We start from the raw sequence: 16,378 nt of genomic DNA, 5'->3' as shown, positions 1-16,378 counted from the left end.
TTATAAATTATTTAATAAAAAGGAATAAATCTTAGTAATAAGGTTTATGGTTTTTATTTTTTAATTTCTAAAAGAGCCGCCCAGAATTTTCCTACGTTCTACGGCACGGACTTATGTGCTTGGCCTGCACCCTGTCCGAAGCTTGCTGCTATAGCACCCGCAGCCCCTTTTGCACACTACGATCAGCTGGTCGCGCAAGCGCTTTCCGCCACTGATTTAGTGTTTTCGAAAATAGAAAGCGCGAGTGAAAAAATTTGGCAACTGCTAGACAAATAACGAGTGGAAAGTAAAAGAGGCAGAGATGCCTCCCCTCCCTCACCAACGACCGGCCCCTGCCTGGCCGCCAAACCTGTTGGGGATAGATTCCCAAGCTGCTCCTGGATGTCGTCCACGGCCTTCCGTACACCAGCTGATGTCCAGGTGCGTGTCCCAAGTGCTCCACGCCGGATGGCCGGCTGCACTTCTGGCTTTATGCTGAAAACTTTAAGAAATAGACGGGGCGATTTTAGAACGCGTCCGCACTCTCTGCTTTCACAACTCTCTTTGGTGCCTACACCCAAAAAAAAATGATCATAGAAACTAAACTATTCGTACATTAAAACTAAACTATTGAGTGTCAAAAATATCTTGATAAGATGCGTATTAACCTTATGACACCGAAAGTATTAAACTGAAACTTTTGAAGTTATCAAAGTTAAACTAACGAGTATACAATTTATACTCACTCAGTGTACTGAAATTTATGCTGATAGTTTACTTTTTATACTATTTAGTATAAAAGCTATCCTATGTAGTCTCCGTTTTATACTATTTCGTATACATATTATACTAATCTAGAGAGCCGTAGTATACTTTTTAAGCTATTTATCGAAATCGTTAGTATACATTTTATACTATTTCGTATAAAACTTATACGATTTCCCCGTTGCCTGTAGTATAAAATTTATACTATTTTGTTTTTCGTGGTATCCCAAACCCAATAAAATCAAGTTGTATGTTGTTTTTCTTTTATTACTATTTGACATATTATTTTGTTATTATTTCATAAATATTCATATTTTGCGCAACACACAACTCATGTTTTTAGCTCCTTCTTGTTTTTTTTTATATTCCTTTACCTAACACGTATATACAGACTAAAATAAGTACAAGCAACAAGAGTAGGGGCCGTGATTGCGCGGTATCACCGCAAGGTATTGCTTAGCGCAATGGTAGCCACCTAGGCTGTAGCTTCTCTCCTCTCATTCTCGATGCGACGCAGCGTTCGCAGTACACTCGCTGCGTAGGCTGCCGTCGCTGGCCGAACTCTTGCCCCGGTGGTCTTCATCAGCATTTGGCGATCAGACCCGAAGCAGTGACATTAAAATAGGACATGCTGATCGTCCTCAACAATCCCACTGCCGGACTCTGGACAACCGTTCTCCGTGTCGTGTCCGAAGCGCTTAAGGAAGCTTCGAAAGCAACCATGTTCACTCAGCGCCTGCGTGAGGTAGAAATCTACCTGGCCGTGCTTCCTATTTACCCTTGCGTCCAGCGTCCAGCGTCCCTTGCTGGAGTTGTCCCAGGCTGCCTGCCAGTTGTCGACGCTCTGCATCCTGGCACTCCTCTTCACCTCGGTCTTGGTTCTGTGGCTCCCGCGCCAGTTCACATAGGGGAACTTGGCCTGCAATGACGAGCGCTGCGTCGTCCGGAAGGCACTCGCTGTTCTGACAGCACAAAGGCGGTACGTCGAGTTCGTTAGCTCCTTCGCGTTATGCATCTGTACGCGTGCGCAAAGCACTTGCATCTGAAAATACACAATACACACAAAATTTACCAACAGGGACAATATAATATTGATTTTTTTTAATTTTAGAACAAATATTTTACTTACATGTTGACTCGGCACAAAATTCACAAAAATGCGGGACCAAACTCACAGAGATAAATCATCACAATAATCATTAACGCGTCAAATAACGCCAACTCCGGTAGCATTTTCTGTGTTCGTATACTCGCTATTGTCCTGGTTTTACACCAAAATATATGTTCGAATATTCGCTATTGTCCTAGTTTCACACCATGAAAAACTATTTAATGTTCAGTATACTATTTATACTACAGAGTCTCACTCATATAATAATTGGTATAAGCTTAATACTATAAAGTGTTGGCATGAAACTATTTTGTAATAACTTGAAACTACATTTTCTTTATACTACATTAAGTTTTTGTTGAAACCAAAAGTATAAATTATAAACTAAATAGTCAAATATGACTAGTTTAAAAATAACACTACAGGTTTACGCTTTATACTCTTTGGTAGAGCACTTACACTACAAAGTATACAGTTGAAACTAATTAGTGTTGAGTTAATACTTACATTTTTATACTAACTTTAGTATACTTTTAACACAACGCTTATTAAGTGTATACTTTTGGTTTTTTTTTTGGGTGTACAGGTGAAGTTAGCTGAATGGGAGTCCCTAGTCTCGATAATCAGACGAACGATGTTCAGATTGTTGGTGGTGGAAGAAAGAGGCTCTCGGTTGTTCTATATAGGAAGCAATTATTTGTGTCTCGTTTAACACCTGAAACCACATCTGCAGATGTTTTGGAATTTATACACCAGGAATTCCCATCTCAAAACATCACAGTGGAGGAGTTTAAATTTCCATATGTTCTTTTAAAATATCTGCTCCTCCTGAAGTATTTTAAGTACTTAATTCTTAAAGTTTTTGGCTCAATGATGTATTGGTCAATAAAGAATTTGTACGGAGAACTAATAATAGGCCTTCCACGACAGTACCTGCGCCAAAAAACTTAGCAGTTTATTTTTGGCCTATCAAAATGTTAGGGGACTTAATATGGAGCTACCTTAGCTTTATGCTGACTCCCCTGCCTTTTCTGAAGACATTCTGTCCTTAACTGAGACTTGGCTGAAACCGGAGATATCAAACTCTGAAGTTCTGTCCAAAAATTTTAATTCGTATAGAACTGATCGCTCTCCTTGTAGGGGGGGTGGGGTTCTGATTGCCGTTACCTCTACTTTAACATCTTAGAGAATATACGTTCCTTCTCCCAATGACTTAGAATTCGTTGGTGTTAAAGTTTCTTTGAAATCTTTTTCTACTTGTGTAACTTGTTCTTATATTCCACCTGGATCCGACTTAACAATTTATGAGCAGCATTTGTTTGCAATAAAAACTGTTCTATTTCATCTTTCCGAAAGGGATTTTTTAATTGTTTTGGGTGATTTCAATCTCCCTGACATTTCTTGGTCCCTTTCCACTGACTCACTTGTCTCTACCCCTTTATCTGACCATGACTTCGTTGACGGTCTGTTAGAATTATCATTACAGCAAGTTAGCTTTATACGTAATTCACTAAACAGACAATAAGATCTTGTATTGGTTTTAGATCCGTCTGAAGTCACGGTATCTACAATTGACCCACTAGTTGTGCCAGAAGACCGGTATCATCCCACATTGGAACTTACAATTTGTCTTCCCTGCGTTGATATCCCCTCTCCTTTACTTTCTCCAACTAAAAGTAGATGCTTTCGTAAATGTGACTTTAATAAACTCAACAACATGATTTCACAATACAACTGGACAACAATTTCTTCCTTTTGCCTTGCGTGGTTTGAACTGGGATCAAAACGTCAGGTTGCCTTCTTACTCGAGTAGATTGCTGTTAATTAATTTGCCTAGTCTAGTAAGCCGTAGAACTATGCTTGGTACCATTTTTATGAATAATCTTATTAGAGGCGACATTGATACATAACTTTCAATGTTCCTGTTAGACTAATGCGAAACTACTATCCTATCAACTTGCCACGATGTTCATCTAATTTTAGTCAGCACGAGCCCTTTCGCGTTCTTTCTATAATTTTAACAACCTTTATCATTTAAATTGTTCCTCAACTCCAATCCCTGTATTAAAAACTAAAAGCTTAGCTCATTTGCTTTAGTCTTGGTGATCTATGTTTTGTCCGGTCTTTATTTGTTCTATGTACCTTCCTCGCGAGCCGTATTTGCCCGAAATAAAAATGGGCCGCACGTGCTTGGTGTCGTTTTGGCCACTTGTTTGTACTGTTCTTAGCGCATCAACGTTCAACAATGTATAAAAGGGCCATAAGCAAAAGCCAGGCTTACGATTGTTATAAAAATATGTTTTGAGATAAATATAAAATACGAAATATGTATATGTACAGTGTACACAGTGACATAATAAAAAGAGAGAATTAAATGTTGTCTAAGAAAATGTCCCTTTTGAAAAATAAATAAAAATTATTATAAACTAAAAGTGAATGTAAAGGACTGCGTAAGAATTACTATTGACAATGAACCGAATGTTGAGAATAGGGTATTAGCCATAGTTAGGAACAGAGCAGAGCCCTTATTTTTTTCAGATTTTGAACATGAGTACACGAATAGGTACAACCTGCAACTGCAGGCAAAAAGCAATAGTACTGTCTACCGTAAGAAACTGTAAAGTATTCTCGGGAAAAGACATACACCCAGTGTTGGAACACATAAATGTGCTAAAGATCATGCACAATTAATGCACAAAAAAAAATGTTAGTATGGAATGGGAGCAATTCACTCTCCATATACGAAAATTAAAGGACGCCTTTGACAAGTCTTACAAAGTCTTACAATGTAACAGCTAAAATATTGGCTGGTCAAAATAATCAAAATTATTGATCAAGTTACGTACAAGCCTAATAACTGTCAAAGATAGGTATAATTTAAATATATCGATACCGACAATTTTTAATGCCCATTTGACAATAGTTCAAGAAAAACCTAACGCAAACTGAAGATTGCGATTTGATCGAAGGAATTTAAATAAAAGAAAAAGATCTACATGATTTAACAATTCCTGCGGCTATAACAGTAACAGAAACATAAGAAGAAGAAGATATAAAATCAGATATAAGGGTGCCAGTCATAAAAGAAAACATAATGGCACATCCTGCAGACCAAAGGGCACATATAAAAGATATCTCGAATGCCATCCCGGAATTTAACGGAAAAAGATACACCTTTAAAGATTTGTAACAGTTTTGAATTTGGTTAACTTGACTAAAGGCACATTCGAAGATTTGGCTGTAGAAGTCATATAATCAAAAATTAAGGATCTTCGAAAATACAAGGTACAAAATGAATGAACAATAAATTCAATCATAAAAAAATTGCAAGGCACTATAGTCGGTGAAACATCCGACGTAGTCCAAGCCAAAATGGCGAAAACAAGCCAGAATGGCAAAACAGCCGAGAAATTTGCAACAGAAATAGACTATTTACGAAAGCTCCTTGAAGCTTCGTGCATTGTCGAAGGCCTACCAGCTGAACACGCTGACCAATTCAGCACAACCATCACCACAATGGTTAAAACTTGTGAGCATGGCCGCCTAAAAGCCTAATAATTACCGCGGTAGAGGTAATAACCGAGGTAATTATCAGTATAACGGATATTACCAAAATAATGGCTATATCCAAAATAACGGTTATAACCGAAACTATAGTAATCAGACCAACAACATATATAGAGGTCGTGGTAATTACAGAGGAAAAAATCGTGGTGGAAACACCAACAACAACATACAAATACAAAAAACAGACAAAACAATAATAATGTCCGACAGGTACAAACCACGTCGGAAAACCAATAAAGACCCTTAAGATAAAAAACCCAGAAAAGAATACGGTTCACACTATCAACCTAAACATCAATCTTTTTGTTTCACTAAAAGTGAACACACAATTAAATTATATACGTTATTAGTTAATACAGATGCATACATCTCTTCAATAAAAAAACTTCAGACTCATTTAACAATGTTGACTATAAAAATATTGCCCAAATATCAGGTGTTGGGGAAGAAACAACCAATTCAAAAGGATTAGTATCAATAGAACTTCCTTCATGCAAATATGCTATACCGCATAATTATACCCGTTACTCGTAGATTAAAGGGGTATACTAGATTCGAAATATATATTCTTGATCAGGATCACTAGCCGAGTCGATCCAGCCAAGTCCGTCTGTCCGTCTGACCGTCTGACCGTCTGTCCGTATGAACGCTGAGATCTCGGAAACCATAAAAGTTACAATAGTGGGATTAGGCATGCAGATTCCTGAGATTCCTGCTCAGCGCAAGTTTGTTTCAGCGGAGTGCCACGCCCACTACAACGCCCACAAACCGCCCAAAACTGTGGCTCCTACAATTTTGATGGTAGAATAAACATTTTAACTGAAATTTATTGGTCTCTTCAATGCCTATTGATTGATCCAAAAAATTTGCCTCGCCCACTCTAACGCCCCTAACGCTTAAATCTGTCTACCGCCGGTAGGTGGCGCATTTCAATCTCGCTTAGCTGCTTGCATATCTCCATTTCCCTTTGGTCCCTTTAGCTGAGAAACGGGTATCTGATAGTCGAGGTACTCGACTATAGAGTTCTTCCTTGTTTTCATAAAGTAGCATCAAATTTTCCTATCCCATGTGATGGAATTAAAAGCATAGATTTTATGAAAAAATACAATTGTCAAATAGATTTAAAAGATTTATTCTAAATTTTATACACACTTATATACTACTTGAAACACGGAAGTCTAGTGTAATGATTAGTGAAATAATCTATATTCTAAAGTAGGTCAGGGAATTATGATTCTGGTAGCAGTTTGCGTAGTTGGCTCGGCTGACACTGCAAAGTGTGCTGACTGCATTGGCGGGTCAGTGTACCGTTGAGTCGGTGAGACGTAGAGTTAGTGAGACCTATAATATGCTGATCAGCAATTCTCAACTGCAGTGGGTGCTACTGAGCGCCTGGTACTGTTCCCAACTTGGCTACTGCTTGATTTGTTGGGTGCTGGTCATGTTGAGCACCCTTGGTTACGAGCAGTCTCCCCCCTATTGAGGGGTAACCTCAATTAAGGCGTGATGTCGGTCACCTTGGCCGAATTGTATCGAAAGCACCTAACAAATCATTAACCGTGGAGGATCTTTCCTTCAGCTACGGAGGTTCATGTTTGTGACTGAGGTTCTTCATATCTTCTTAATGCTGCCTAACACTCCCTTTACGATAAAAATGACGTTACCGTGGGAACTGAAATTGTGGCCTCGTAGAACTTGATCATTTGGCACGTCTATGGTATGTGGATCGTCTGCAATAAAACATAAATATATCTTTGTTAAATTTAGAAATGTTGAACAAAGGTCAGACTTCTTGAAGGGCTTAAGTTGATGAGAAGTAGGTTCTGTATTAATTGATTTCCATTCATCGGATTTTTATCTTTCGTGTGCTCATTTTGGTTGTCAAGTAATCTAGTGTAAATCGATTCTTCTGTGACTTATTTCCTCTATGAATGAAGTAGAGATATTGTTTGTCGTGGACACAAAGAATCCTGTGAAGCCAGATGAAGCTGACGATCCTGTGAAGCTGGATGAAGCTGAGTATCTTGTGAAGCTGGATGAAGCTGTGAACCCTGTGAAGCTGGATGAAGCTGAGTATCCTGGGAAGCTGGATGAAGCTGAGTATCCTATCACGCTGAGTGAAGAAGCGTATCCTGTGAAGCTGGATTAAGCTGACGATCGTGTGACGCTGGATGACGAAGCGTATCCTGTGAAGCTGGATTAAGCTGACGATCCTGTGACGCTGGATGAAGAAGCGTATCCTGTGAAGCTGGATTAAGCTGACAATCCTGTGACGCTGGATGACGAAGCGTATCCTGTGAAGCTGGATTAAACTGACGATCCTGTGACGCTGGATAAAGATGCGTATCCTGTGAAGCTGGATTGAGCTGACGATCCTGTGACGCTGGATGACGAAGCGTATCCTGTGAAGCTGGATGAGCTATGGTTTCCAGGGCGGGTGGATGTAGTGAACTTAACGGGTCTTCTCACCAGTCAGAGGTTCAGCCTTTGGTGGGAAGGGGGTTGCTTGAGTGTAATCCTTTGTTGGTAAAGGATCACGTCGGGGTCACCAATGTTTGTGCCTAACCGAAGTAGACACTCGCGTAGTTGTCTCGGCTGACACTGCAAAATGTGCTGACTGCATTGGCTGGTCAGTGTGCCGTTGAGTCGGTGAGACGGTGAGCTAGTGAGACATATAATATGCTGATCAGCAATTCTCATCTGCAGTGGGTGCTACGGAGCGCCTGGTACTTTTCCCAACTTGACTTCTGCTTGATTTGTTGGGTGCTGGTCATGTTGAGCACCCTTGGGTAAGAACACACTCGAAAACAATTTGACAGATCTACCGGCAAGATCCGAAGTCGTCCCATAAATTGCTAGTAATTCAGCATCCGGGTATATGCTAATACCAAACCAAGAAATTCAAAATAGAGTATTCATTGGAAATAACATTGCAGATTATAAAAACACTTTTGTCCGAATTTTCATATTTTCATTCAACTAAATACACTTAAAATTAAACCATTGTATGATTACGACACAATTAAATCTAATAAAAATGTAAGCCAAGTAGAAATCCTAGACAAACTGAACAACAATTTTCAACCTCAGCTCAAAGAAATTCTTAAAGAATTATGCAAAAAATACACAGATATATTTGGAATAGAATCCGAATCGATATCAACTAATCATTTTTACAAACTAAAAAAGATGATGAACCGGTATACATAAAGATTTATAGAATTCCCCACAGTCAAAAAGAAGAAGTAGAAAAACAAGTCGAAAAATTAATTAAAGACAAAAGAGTAGAACCTTTAGTTTCTAAATGCAACAGTCCATTATTAATCGCCCTGAAAAAATCATTACCAGATTGCGATACTAAAAGATGGCATTTAGTAATTGATTACCGCCAAATTAACAAACAAAATTTTATCAAATAGTTTTCCACTACGAAAAATAGACGATATTCTTGACCAAATAGGTAGAGCTTAATACTTTTCATGTCTAGATCTGATGTCAGGATTTCATCAAATAGAACTCGAAAAAACGTCTAGAAATATAACGTCCTTTTCTTGGCTGAGGAACTTGTGAGATGTTTCCAAAGTCGCCTAGCTGGGGCAACCAAGCGGGTCGCAGGTTGCAGATAGCGGACGACCTCCCTCGAGGCCAACTGTGAATAAGCTGGTGGGAGAAGTCAAACACGGAATCGTGGATGGAAACCCCAGTAAATAAACAGTCCCGGACAGCCAGCGGGTATATTGCAACGAAGCAATACAGACGATGCGAATTGTTCAGCCGCATCTAAATAGTTGCTTTAAACAAACCCACTCCCAACACATTACCTACCCATCTCCCCTCCCAAACAACATCTCACTCCGGGCCGAACTACGGTGTAATACGGACCGTGCCAAGAGTCAGCCTGGCTGGGGGCCCGGATCAAAAACTAGCCCAGTCTCAAACGGTGTGCACAAGGACATGGCGACCCCCTGTTCTAACTATCGCCTTACCCGGGCATCGCAACAAAAATAATTCAAAAACAAAACATAGAGACGGGAACTCTCAAAATACCCTCGGATAAGCTGAACACTGGTTCCAACATCCGCACCAGCACGGTCCCGAAGGCCCGCATCCATAACAGGGGATGACGGGTGGCAGAAAGCCAGCCGCGACCTCCTCCGCCGCGGGCGCTTCTGTGCCTAAAGCAGCGGTAGGGATTGCTAAGGCGCTCGGACCACCCGCTGGAGCCAATAAATATACTTACGGAGAAAGGCGGACTGCCGCCCGGACTCTGCGCTCTCATACTAGGAGCAACGTTGCCACACCTTTGCCTGATTGGCTAAAGAAGGTGGAATGGGCAAGGAAGGTGCTTCCTAACTACGGGCAGGATAAGCCCACCCAAGATGGGGCTCAGGCGAAAAGACAGCGATCCCTCGAAATACCTGGACCATCGGCGAAGAGATTTAAGATCCAGCCATCGGTCTCTTTCGCCGAAATTACGAGTCTTACTCGGTCTCATTGACAAGGGAAGTCCGGAGGGCAGGATTCCCCGGAACAAGTGGAAGTCAGTGGAGTCTTTCCCTCATTTGGCTGCGCATGGTGCGGGAGAAGCCAGGCACCTCGCCCTGCTGCATGGACGCGGGCTGGTCCCAGGGCAGCGTCAAGGTGTACAAACACGAGCAAGCTCGGTGAGGTCTAGAAGGGGCGAACATTGTCGCACTAGACTGGTGTGATGTCCCCAGTAGGCCCCGATCTCGGATTTGGCTCCCATCAGCGATCAAGGCGCCGGAGGACATCCTCTTCATGTTGCAAGAATGCAACCCGCACTTCCCCACGAAGGACTGGAAAGTCGTCAATGTGGAGGAAAATGGAGGGGATGTCAGCCAGGCGGTGTTGGTCCTAAACAAGGAGTCAGTTGCTCCGATTGACACTGCTCGATCCACATAAAGGTGTACAAGGGCGACTCCAACGCCGGTAGCAGCTCTGCCGGCAACCCAGCCGAACAGGTGCTTACTGAGGAGTTGGAGACACTTGGGGGGCCGAAAGACGGCTACTCTACTGATTCGTCGCTTGGCAGAGAGATGCGAGCGCTCGGACCGGCTATCGAGGACGTGGACCTCACCGACACAGAGGAGGCCGACGTCACTGTGGAGGAGGTTGCAGCTGTAGATGTCACTAAGACTTCTACAAATAAACCTGCACCACAGTAAAGCAGCGTCTGCTGCACTTCTGCTTCGCCTGACCGAAGGCGGAGCCGACCTAGTCCTTGTACAGGAACCTTGGGTAGTAAGAAGCAAGGTTTCTGGACTAGGAACAAAGGAATACAAGCTTATGCTTGACCCCAAGGAAGGTAAAATTCGAACCTGCATATTAGCCAAAAGTCATCTTAGTAAGAGATAACACCGCAGTAAGCCTGGATCTGCAAAGCGGCTCTATAAGGATACTATCGGCCTACTTGGCCTTTGAAAAGGAAAACCCCCCAGATGCGCTGGTCAGAGGACTGGCAGAGGAATGCGAAAAGCTCAGGAAAGGTTTGGTAATAGGCTGTGACGCCAACGACCATCACAGCCAGTGGGGTTGCCCAAACAATAACGACAGAGGTTAGTCTCTTTTTGATTTTATTCTAAATTCGAACCTATTCTTGTGCAATAGGGGCAATGGGCCTACCTTCATAACTAAGACTTGCCAAACGATCATAGATCTAATTTTGGTATCAGACTTACTGGTAGGCGCAGTCAAAAACTGGGCAGTCTCTGACGAGCACTCCTCTTCGGACCATAGATTCATAGAAACCGTATTGTCTCTTGATTCGCCCTTGCCGGTCAGCTTCGCTAGCCTCATACAAGCCGACTGGCACAGGTACAAAGAATTTCTGAAGAATATCCTCCCCATGGAACCACAGGAGCTGGACGGAACAGTAAATAAATTTACAGAGGCATGCAACACTGCCTTCAAAGTTGCATGCCCCACAGGGAAACCAAGGGGTAGAAAAAAACCCCCTGGTGGACCCAACAACTATCAATTCTCAGAACCAACTGCAGATGCCTGTTTAACAGAGCAAAGGCGGGAAATGAGGACACTAACTGTCAGAACTACAATTACCCTACCTCTTACAAAAAGGCCTTTAGAAGAGCAAAACGAACTGCATGCCAGACCTTCTGCTCTGACATAGAAAAAACGACTGATGCCGCAAGGCTCAGGAAAGTACTCTCTAACACAGCCGCGCCTTTGGGCTATCTTCAAAAAGCAATTGGATCATGGTCAGACTCCAGTAAAGACTCCCTGGACCTGCTCCTAGACGCTCACTTTCCGAGGAGCCAACAAACAGGTCATCCTCCAAAAAGAGGAGTAGGAGAAGGAATCGAATTTGATCCACTCCTATCAAACAGCAACATGAAATTTTCCATTCATAGTTTCAAACCATACAAATCGCCGGGACCGGACGGGATAACACCGGCTCACATCCAAGATAAAAGATTTTAGGCCAATAATTTAACGTCATTCCTGCTTAAGAGCTTGGAAAGAATGATAAGCCTACACATAAGGGCCAGCATAGACCCGAAAAAAATATCAGAGGCACAGCACGCTTATACCAAAGGTGGTAAGCAGCATCGAGAAATCACTCAGCATCAAAGAATAGAGGGAGCCTTTAATAACGTGCCTTCCCCTGCAATAACAGAATATCTCACAGGGCGATAAATTGCTGATATTGCTGACCATTCTGCTTGGTCACAGCCACACTAGGGATCTCTACCCAGACTAGACTAGTGAGCAGAGGCACCCCGCATGGAGGTGTACTGTCACCCCTCCTGTATAATATCGCAGTAAATAAACTACTTCGGATTCTGGAAGGAGGAGGTTGTAAGGCTGTGGCAAAGCAGACGACGTCGCCATCATCTTTTGTGGACAGTGGCTCTGCACAAACAATGCATATTGACTCCTCTAAACAAAGCACAGTGGAGCCCTTCGAACCACCCCGAATGAAGCGCTGAATGCGATCTTGAACCTCCCTAGCCTGGACTTAGCAGGCATGGAAGGGGCCAAATCAGCAGCTATTCGACTGCGGGACACCGGGCATTGGAAAGCCCAACTTTATGACCATGCTAAAATTCTCCAGCATGATAAATCGATTCCGAAGATAACGGATCTATGCAAATCCATTGAATATAGTCACACACCCTTTGAGGCCATGATTCCTGATAGAGAGGAATGGGAGCAGGGCCGACCGGGCACGACGGACGCAATCTGTTTCAGATGGCTCCAAATTAGAAGGACACGTTGGCCGAACAATTAGATATCAGGAAGTCATTCAGGCTCCCGGACCACAGTAGCGTCTTTCAGGCGGAGGTCCACGCTATAAAAGAAGCACTAACCTGTCTAGGGAACATAAGCCTCCAAAGAGGGCACCTGAACATATATAGTAACAGCCAAGCGGGTATTAAATCGATCTACTCGATAAACACCAACTCCCGTACAACAGCAGACTGTCGCAGATCTCTCCACGAGATGGCTAGTCAGTTTACTATCATATTGGTTCCGGGTCACCGGGATATCGTAGGCAACTGCACAGCGGACGAGTTAGCCAGGCAGGGCACCATCAAGCCTCTCCTCCCAGGAAAGGAGAATGTCGGTATGCCCATGGCAACTTGCAAGCTAAATATAAAAAACTACTTCAACAAACTAGCCAACACCCATTGGCAAAACGCACCACAGTGTCGTATCTCTCACCAGATATGGCCTGTGATAAACAACAAAAAACCTCAGAATTCGAGCTCTTACAGGCCACTGGCATGTTGGCACACATGCCGGCAGGCTAAAAGCACCATAAAATGATTTCTGCATAAGCTGCAGGAATAAGGAAGAAGAGGAAACGGTAGAACACCTTCGGTGCTTCTGCCCAGCCCTATGCAGACTGAGACTGAAAGGAAGGAAGTCCCTTCATCGACGATCTTACCGAAATATCGGAGATTAACCTCAAAAACATAAGTGCCTTTATAAAATCTTCCGGGTGGAAGACATGCTGATCAGCTTAACACAGGTTGAATCTTACTAGATACAGGACCCTAGAGAAGGAAAAACGAGATCATGCGGTATCACAATGGACCCAAAAAGGTCTAAGTGTGTCGGACCATAGTCCGACAGCCGCCCTAACCTAACCTAACGTCCTTTACTACGAGCAATGGCTCCTAGCGCTTCACGCGATTACCTTATGATTTAAAAATAGCGCCAAATTATTTCCAAAGAATGATGAACCTTCCCAGGCATTCTTCTATATGGATTGTCATCGGTTGTTCAGAAAAGCACATGACTAAAAATTTACAAACGTTGTTGATTTACGTAGGAAACACAACCTTAAAATGCACCCAGAAAAGTGCACATTTTTTAGACACGAAGTGACCTTCCTTGGACACAAATCTACTGATAAAGGTATTTTGCCAGACAGAAGAAATACGATGTAAATGAAAACAAGGAAGAACGCTATAGTCGAGTACCTCGACTATCCGATACCCGTTACTCAGCTAAATAGAGATATGCAAGTAGCAAAGCGAGATTAAAATGCGCCACCTACCGGCGGTATACAGATGTAAGCGTTATGGGCGTTAGAGTGGGCGTGAAAAATTTTTTTTTGGACCAATCGATAGGTATTGACGAGACCAATACATTTCAGATAAATTTTTTTAATGAAAAAACAATGAAAATTGTGGGCGTCACAGGCTTTCGCGGTTTGTGGGCGTTAAAGTGGGCGTGGCAAACTTTTTTTGGGTCAATCGATAGGTATTGATGGGAACAATACATTTCAGTTAAAATTTTTATTCTAGCATCAAAACTGTAGGAGCCACAGTTTTGGGCGGTTTGTGGGCGTTAGAGTGGGCGCGGCACTGTACTGAAACAAACTTGCGCTGCGCAGGAATCTCAGGAATCTGCGTGCCTAATCCCAGTATTGTAACTCTCATAGTTTCCGAGATCTCAGCGTTCATACGGACAGACGGACAGACCGACAGACGGACATGGCTAGATCGACCCGGCTAGTGATCCTGATCAAGAATATATATACTTTAAGGGGTCGGAAACGCTTCCTTCTGCCTGCTACATATTTTCCGACGAATCTAGTATACCCTTTCACTCTACGAGTAACGGGTATAAATACCCAGTCCCAACGGACGCAGACAGCGCTAGAAGATTCGTTGCATTTTGCAATTATTACAGACGTTTTATTAAAAATTTTTCCGATTACTCACGACACATAACTAGATTATGTAAAAATAATGTTAAATTCGAATGGATGAATGTCAAAACGCATTCGAATACCTTAAAACTCAATTGATGAAACCTACAATTCTACAATACCCAGGTTTTAATAATGAATTTTGTATAGAAACAGATGCAAGCAAACAAGCGTGTGAAGCTGTTCTTACTCAAGATTACAATAACACACAGCTACTGGTAGCCTATGCATCAAGAGCATTTACTACATTTACAAAAACACAACTGAACAAGAATTAGCAGCTATCCACTGGGCGATAAATCATTTTCGACCATATATTTATGGAAGACATTTCACAGTAAACGGAAAATATGCTTACTGAAGCTTGAAAAAAAATGTACAGCAAGAATTGATTTTAGCGATATGTACACCAATTGAATTCTCGACCTAGGTCAGTTCTTTCAAAGGCTTGAAAAAGTAGCCGGTATACTAAATATCAGTCAACTCAAAGTGGCACCGAGCGAAAAGATCTTTGACACAACCTCAATGGAATCTTTTAAAATAATGGGCAATAAAAAATTACAATCCCTAAGAGTAGCGCTACTCAAGCCGGTGACCCTATTATCAAATAATGATAAAAAGAAGGAAGCATTACTGTTTACATTCCATGACGATCCAATACAAGGAGGTAATACAGGCATTGTTAGAACATTAGCAAAAACAAAAAGGCATTATTATTGGAAAAATATGAACCAAGACATAAAAAATTATATAAGAAAATGCCAAAAATCAAAAACAAGAAAACATACAAAAACACAATTGACTATTACTGACAGGGTAATTGTGGATACGATCGGTAAACTACTAAATCCGAGCCAGGAAATGAATATGCAGGAACCCTAATCTGCGATTTAACTAAATACCTGGTGGCAATACCAATTGAAAACAAAAGTGCAAAAACTATTGCCAAAGCTATATTCGATGATTTTGTTCTGAAGTACGATCCAATGAAGACGTTCATAACTGACATGACAACAGAATATAAAAATTCGGTCATAGAAGATTTATGTAAAAATTTAAATATCAAAAACATAACTTCTACCGCACACCATCACCAGACTGTAGGAACCGTGGAGCGGAGCCACTGAACATTTAATGAGTTCATCTGCCCATACATCTCAGGATATCATCATCATGGATATATGATATCTTAGATGAAATGGAGATATTCAAGCAGAAAAGCGAGATTGAAATGCGCCACCTACCGGCGGTAGACAGATTTAAGCGTTATGGGCGTTAGACTGGGCGTGGAAAATTTTTTTTAAAATCATTAGATAGGAATTGACGAGGCTAATACATTTCAGTTAACATTTTTTATCTAGCATGAAAATTGTGGGCGCCACAGGCTTGAGCGGTTTGTAGGCGTTAGAGTGGGCGTGGCATATTCGCGTTACAAACTTGCGCTGCGGTCAAGGCTACGGAATCTAAATCTGAGATCCCAATTCTTTATCTATGATAGTTTCCGAGATATCCACGTTCATATTTACGATTGTTTAAAGTTTGTGGGCGTCTAAGTGGGCGTGGCAAACTTTTTTTGGGTCAATCGATAGGTATTGACAATACATTTAATTTAAAATTTTTATTCTAGTATCAAAACTGTAGGAACCACAGTTTTGGGCGGTTTGTGGACGTTAGAGTGGGCGTGGCACTCTGCTGAAACAAACTTGCGCTGCGCAGGAATTTCAGGAATCTGCATGCCTAATCCCAGTATTGTA

The 16,378-nt window shown here is 41.9% G+C and overlaps 2 protein-coding genes across 2 annotated transcripts in view; both read right to left on the bottom strand.

The window, feature by feature from the left end:
* The window catches only part of nvd (cholesterol 7-desaturase nvd), a 455,974-nt gene that overhangs the window by 43,397 nt on the left and 396,199 nt on the right, over nt 1-16,378 (bottom strand). The gene's annotated exons all lie outside the window — the stretch shown is intronic.
* Nucleotides 997-1,967, bottom strand: LOC139352916 (uncharacterized). The gene is made up of 2 exons (XM_070995658.1): nt 1,874-1,967; nt 997-1,786 (listed from the first exon to the last, which is right to left on the bottom strand). Exon 2 carries the CDS (start codon nt 1,784-1,786, stop codon nt 1,361-1,363), a length of 426 nt encoding a protein of 141 aa, XP_070851759.1. The 5' UTR covers nt 1,874-1,967; the 3' UTR covers nt 997-1,360.

The sequence above is a fragment of the Drosophila suzukii genome, chromosome 3, assembly GCF_043229965.1.
Source record: "Drosophila suzukii chromosome 3, CBGP_Dsuzu_IsoJpt1.0, whole genome shotgun sequence".
NCBI classification, from domain to species: Eukaryota; Metazoa; Arthropoda; class Insecta; order Diptera; family Drosophilidae; genus Drosophila; species Drosophila suzukii.
This window is presented reverse-complemented; position numbering and strand designations above follow the sequence as displayed.

Bases quoted from the DNA above. Each gene is read 5' to 3' on its own strand.
- LOC139352916 (XM_070995658.1), bottom strand. From the start codon at position 1,786: ATGCAAGTGCTTTGCGCACGCGTACAGATGCATAACGCGAAGGAGCTA.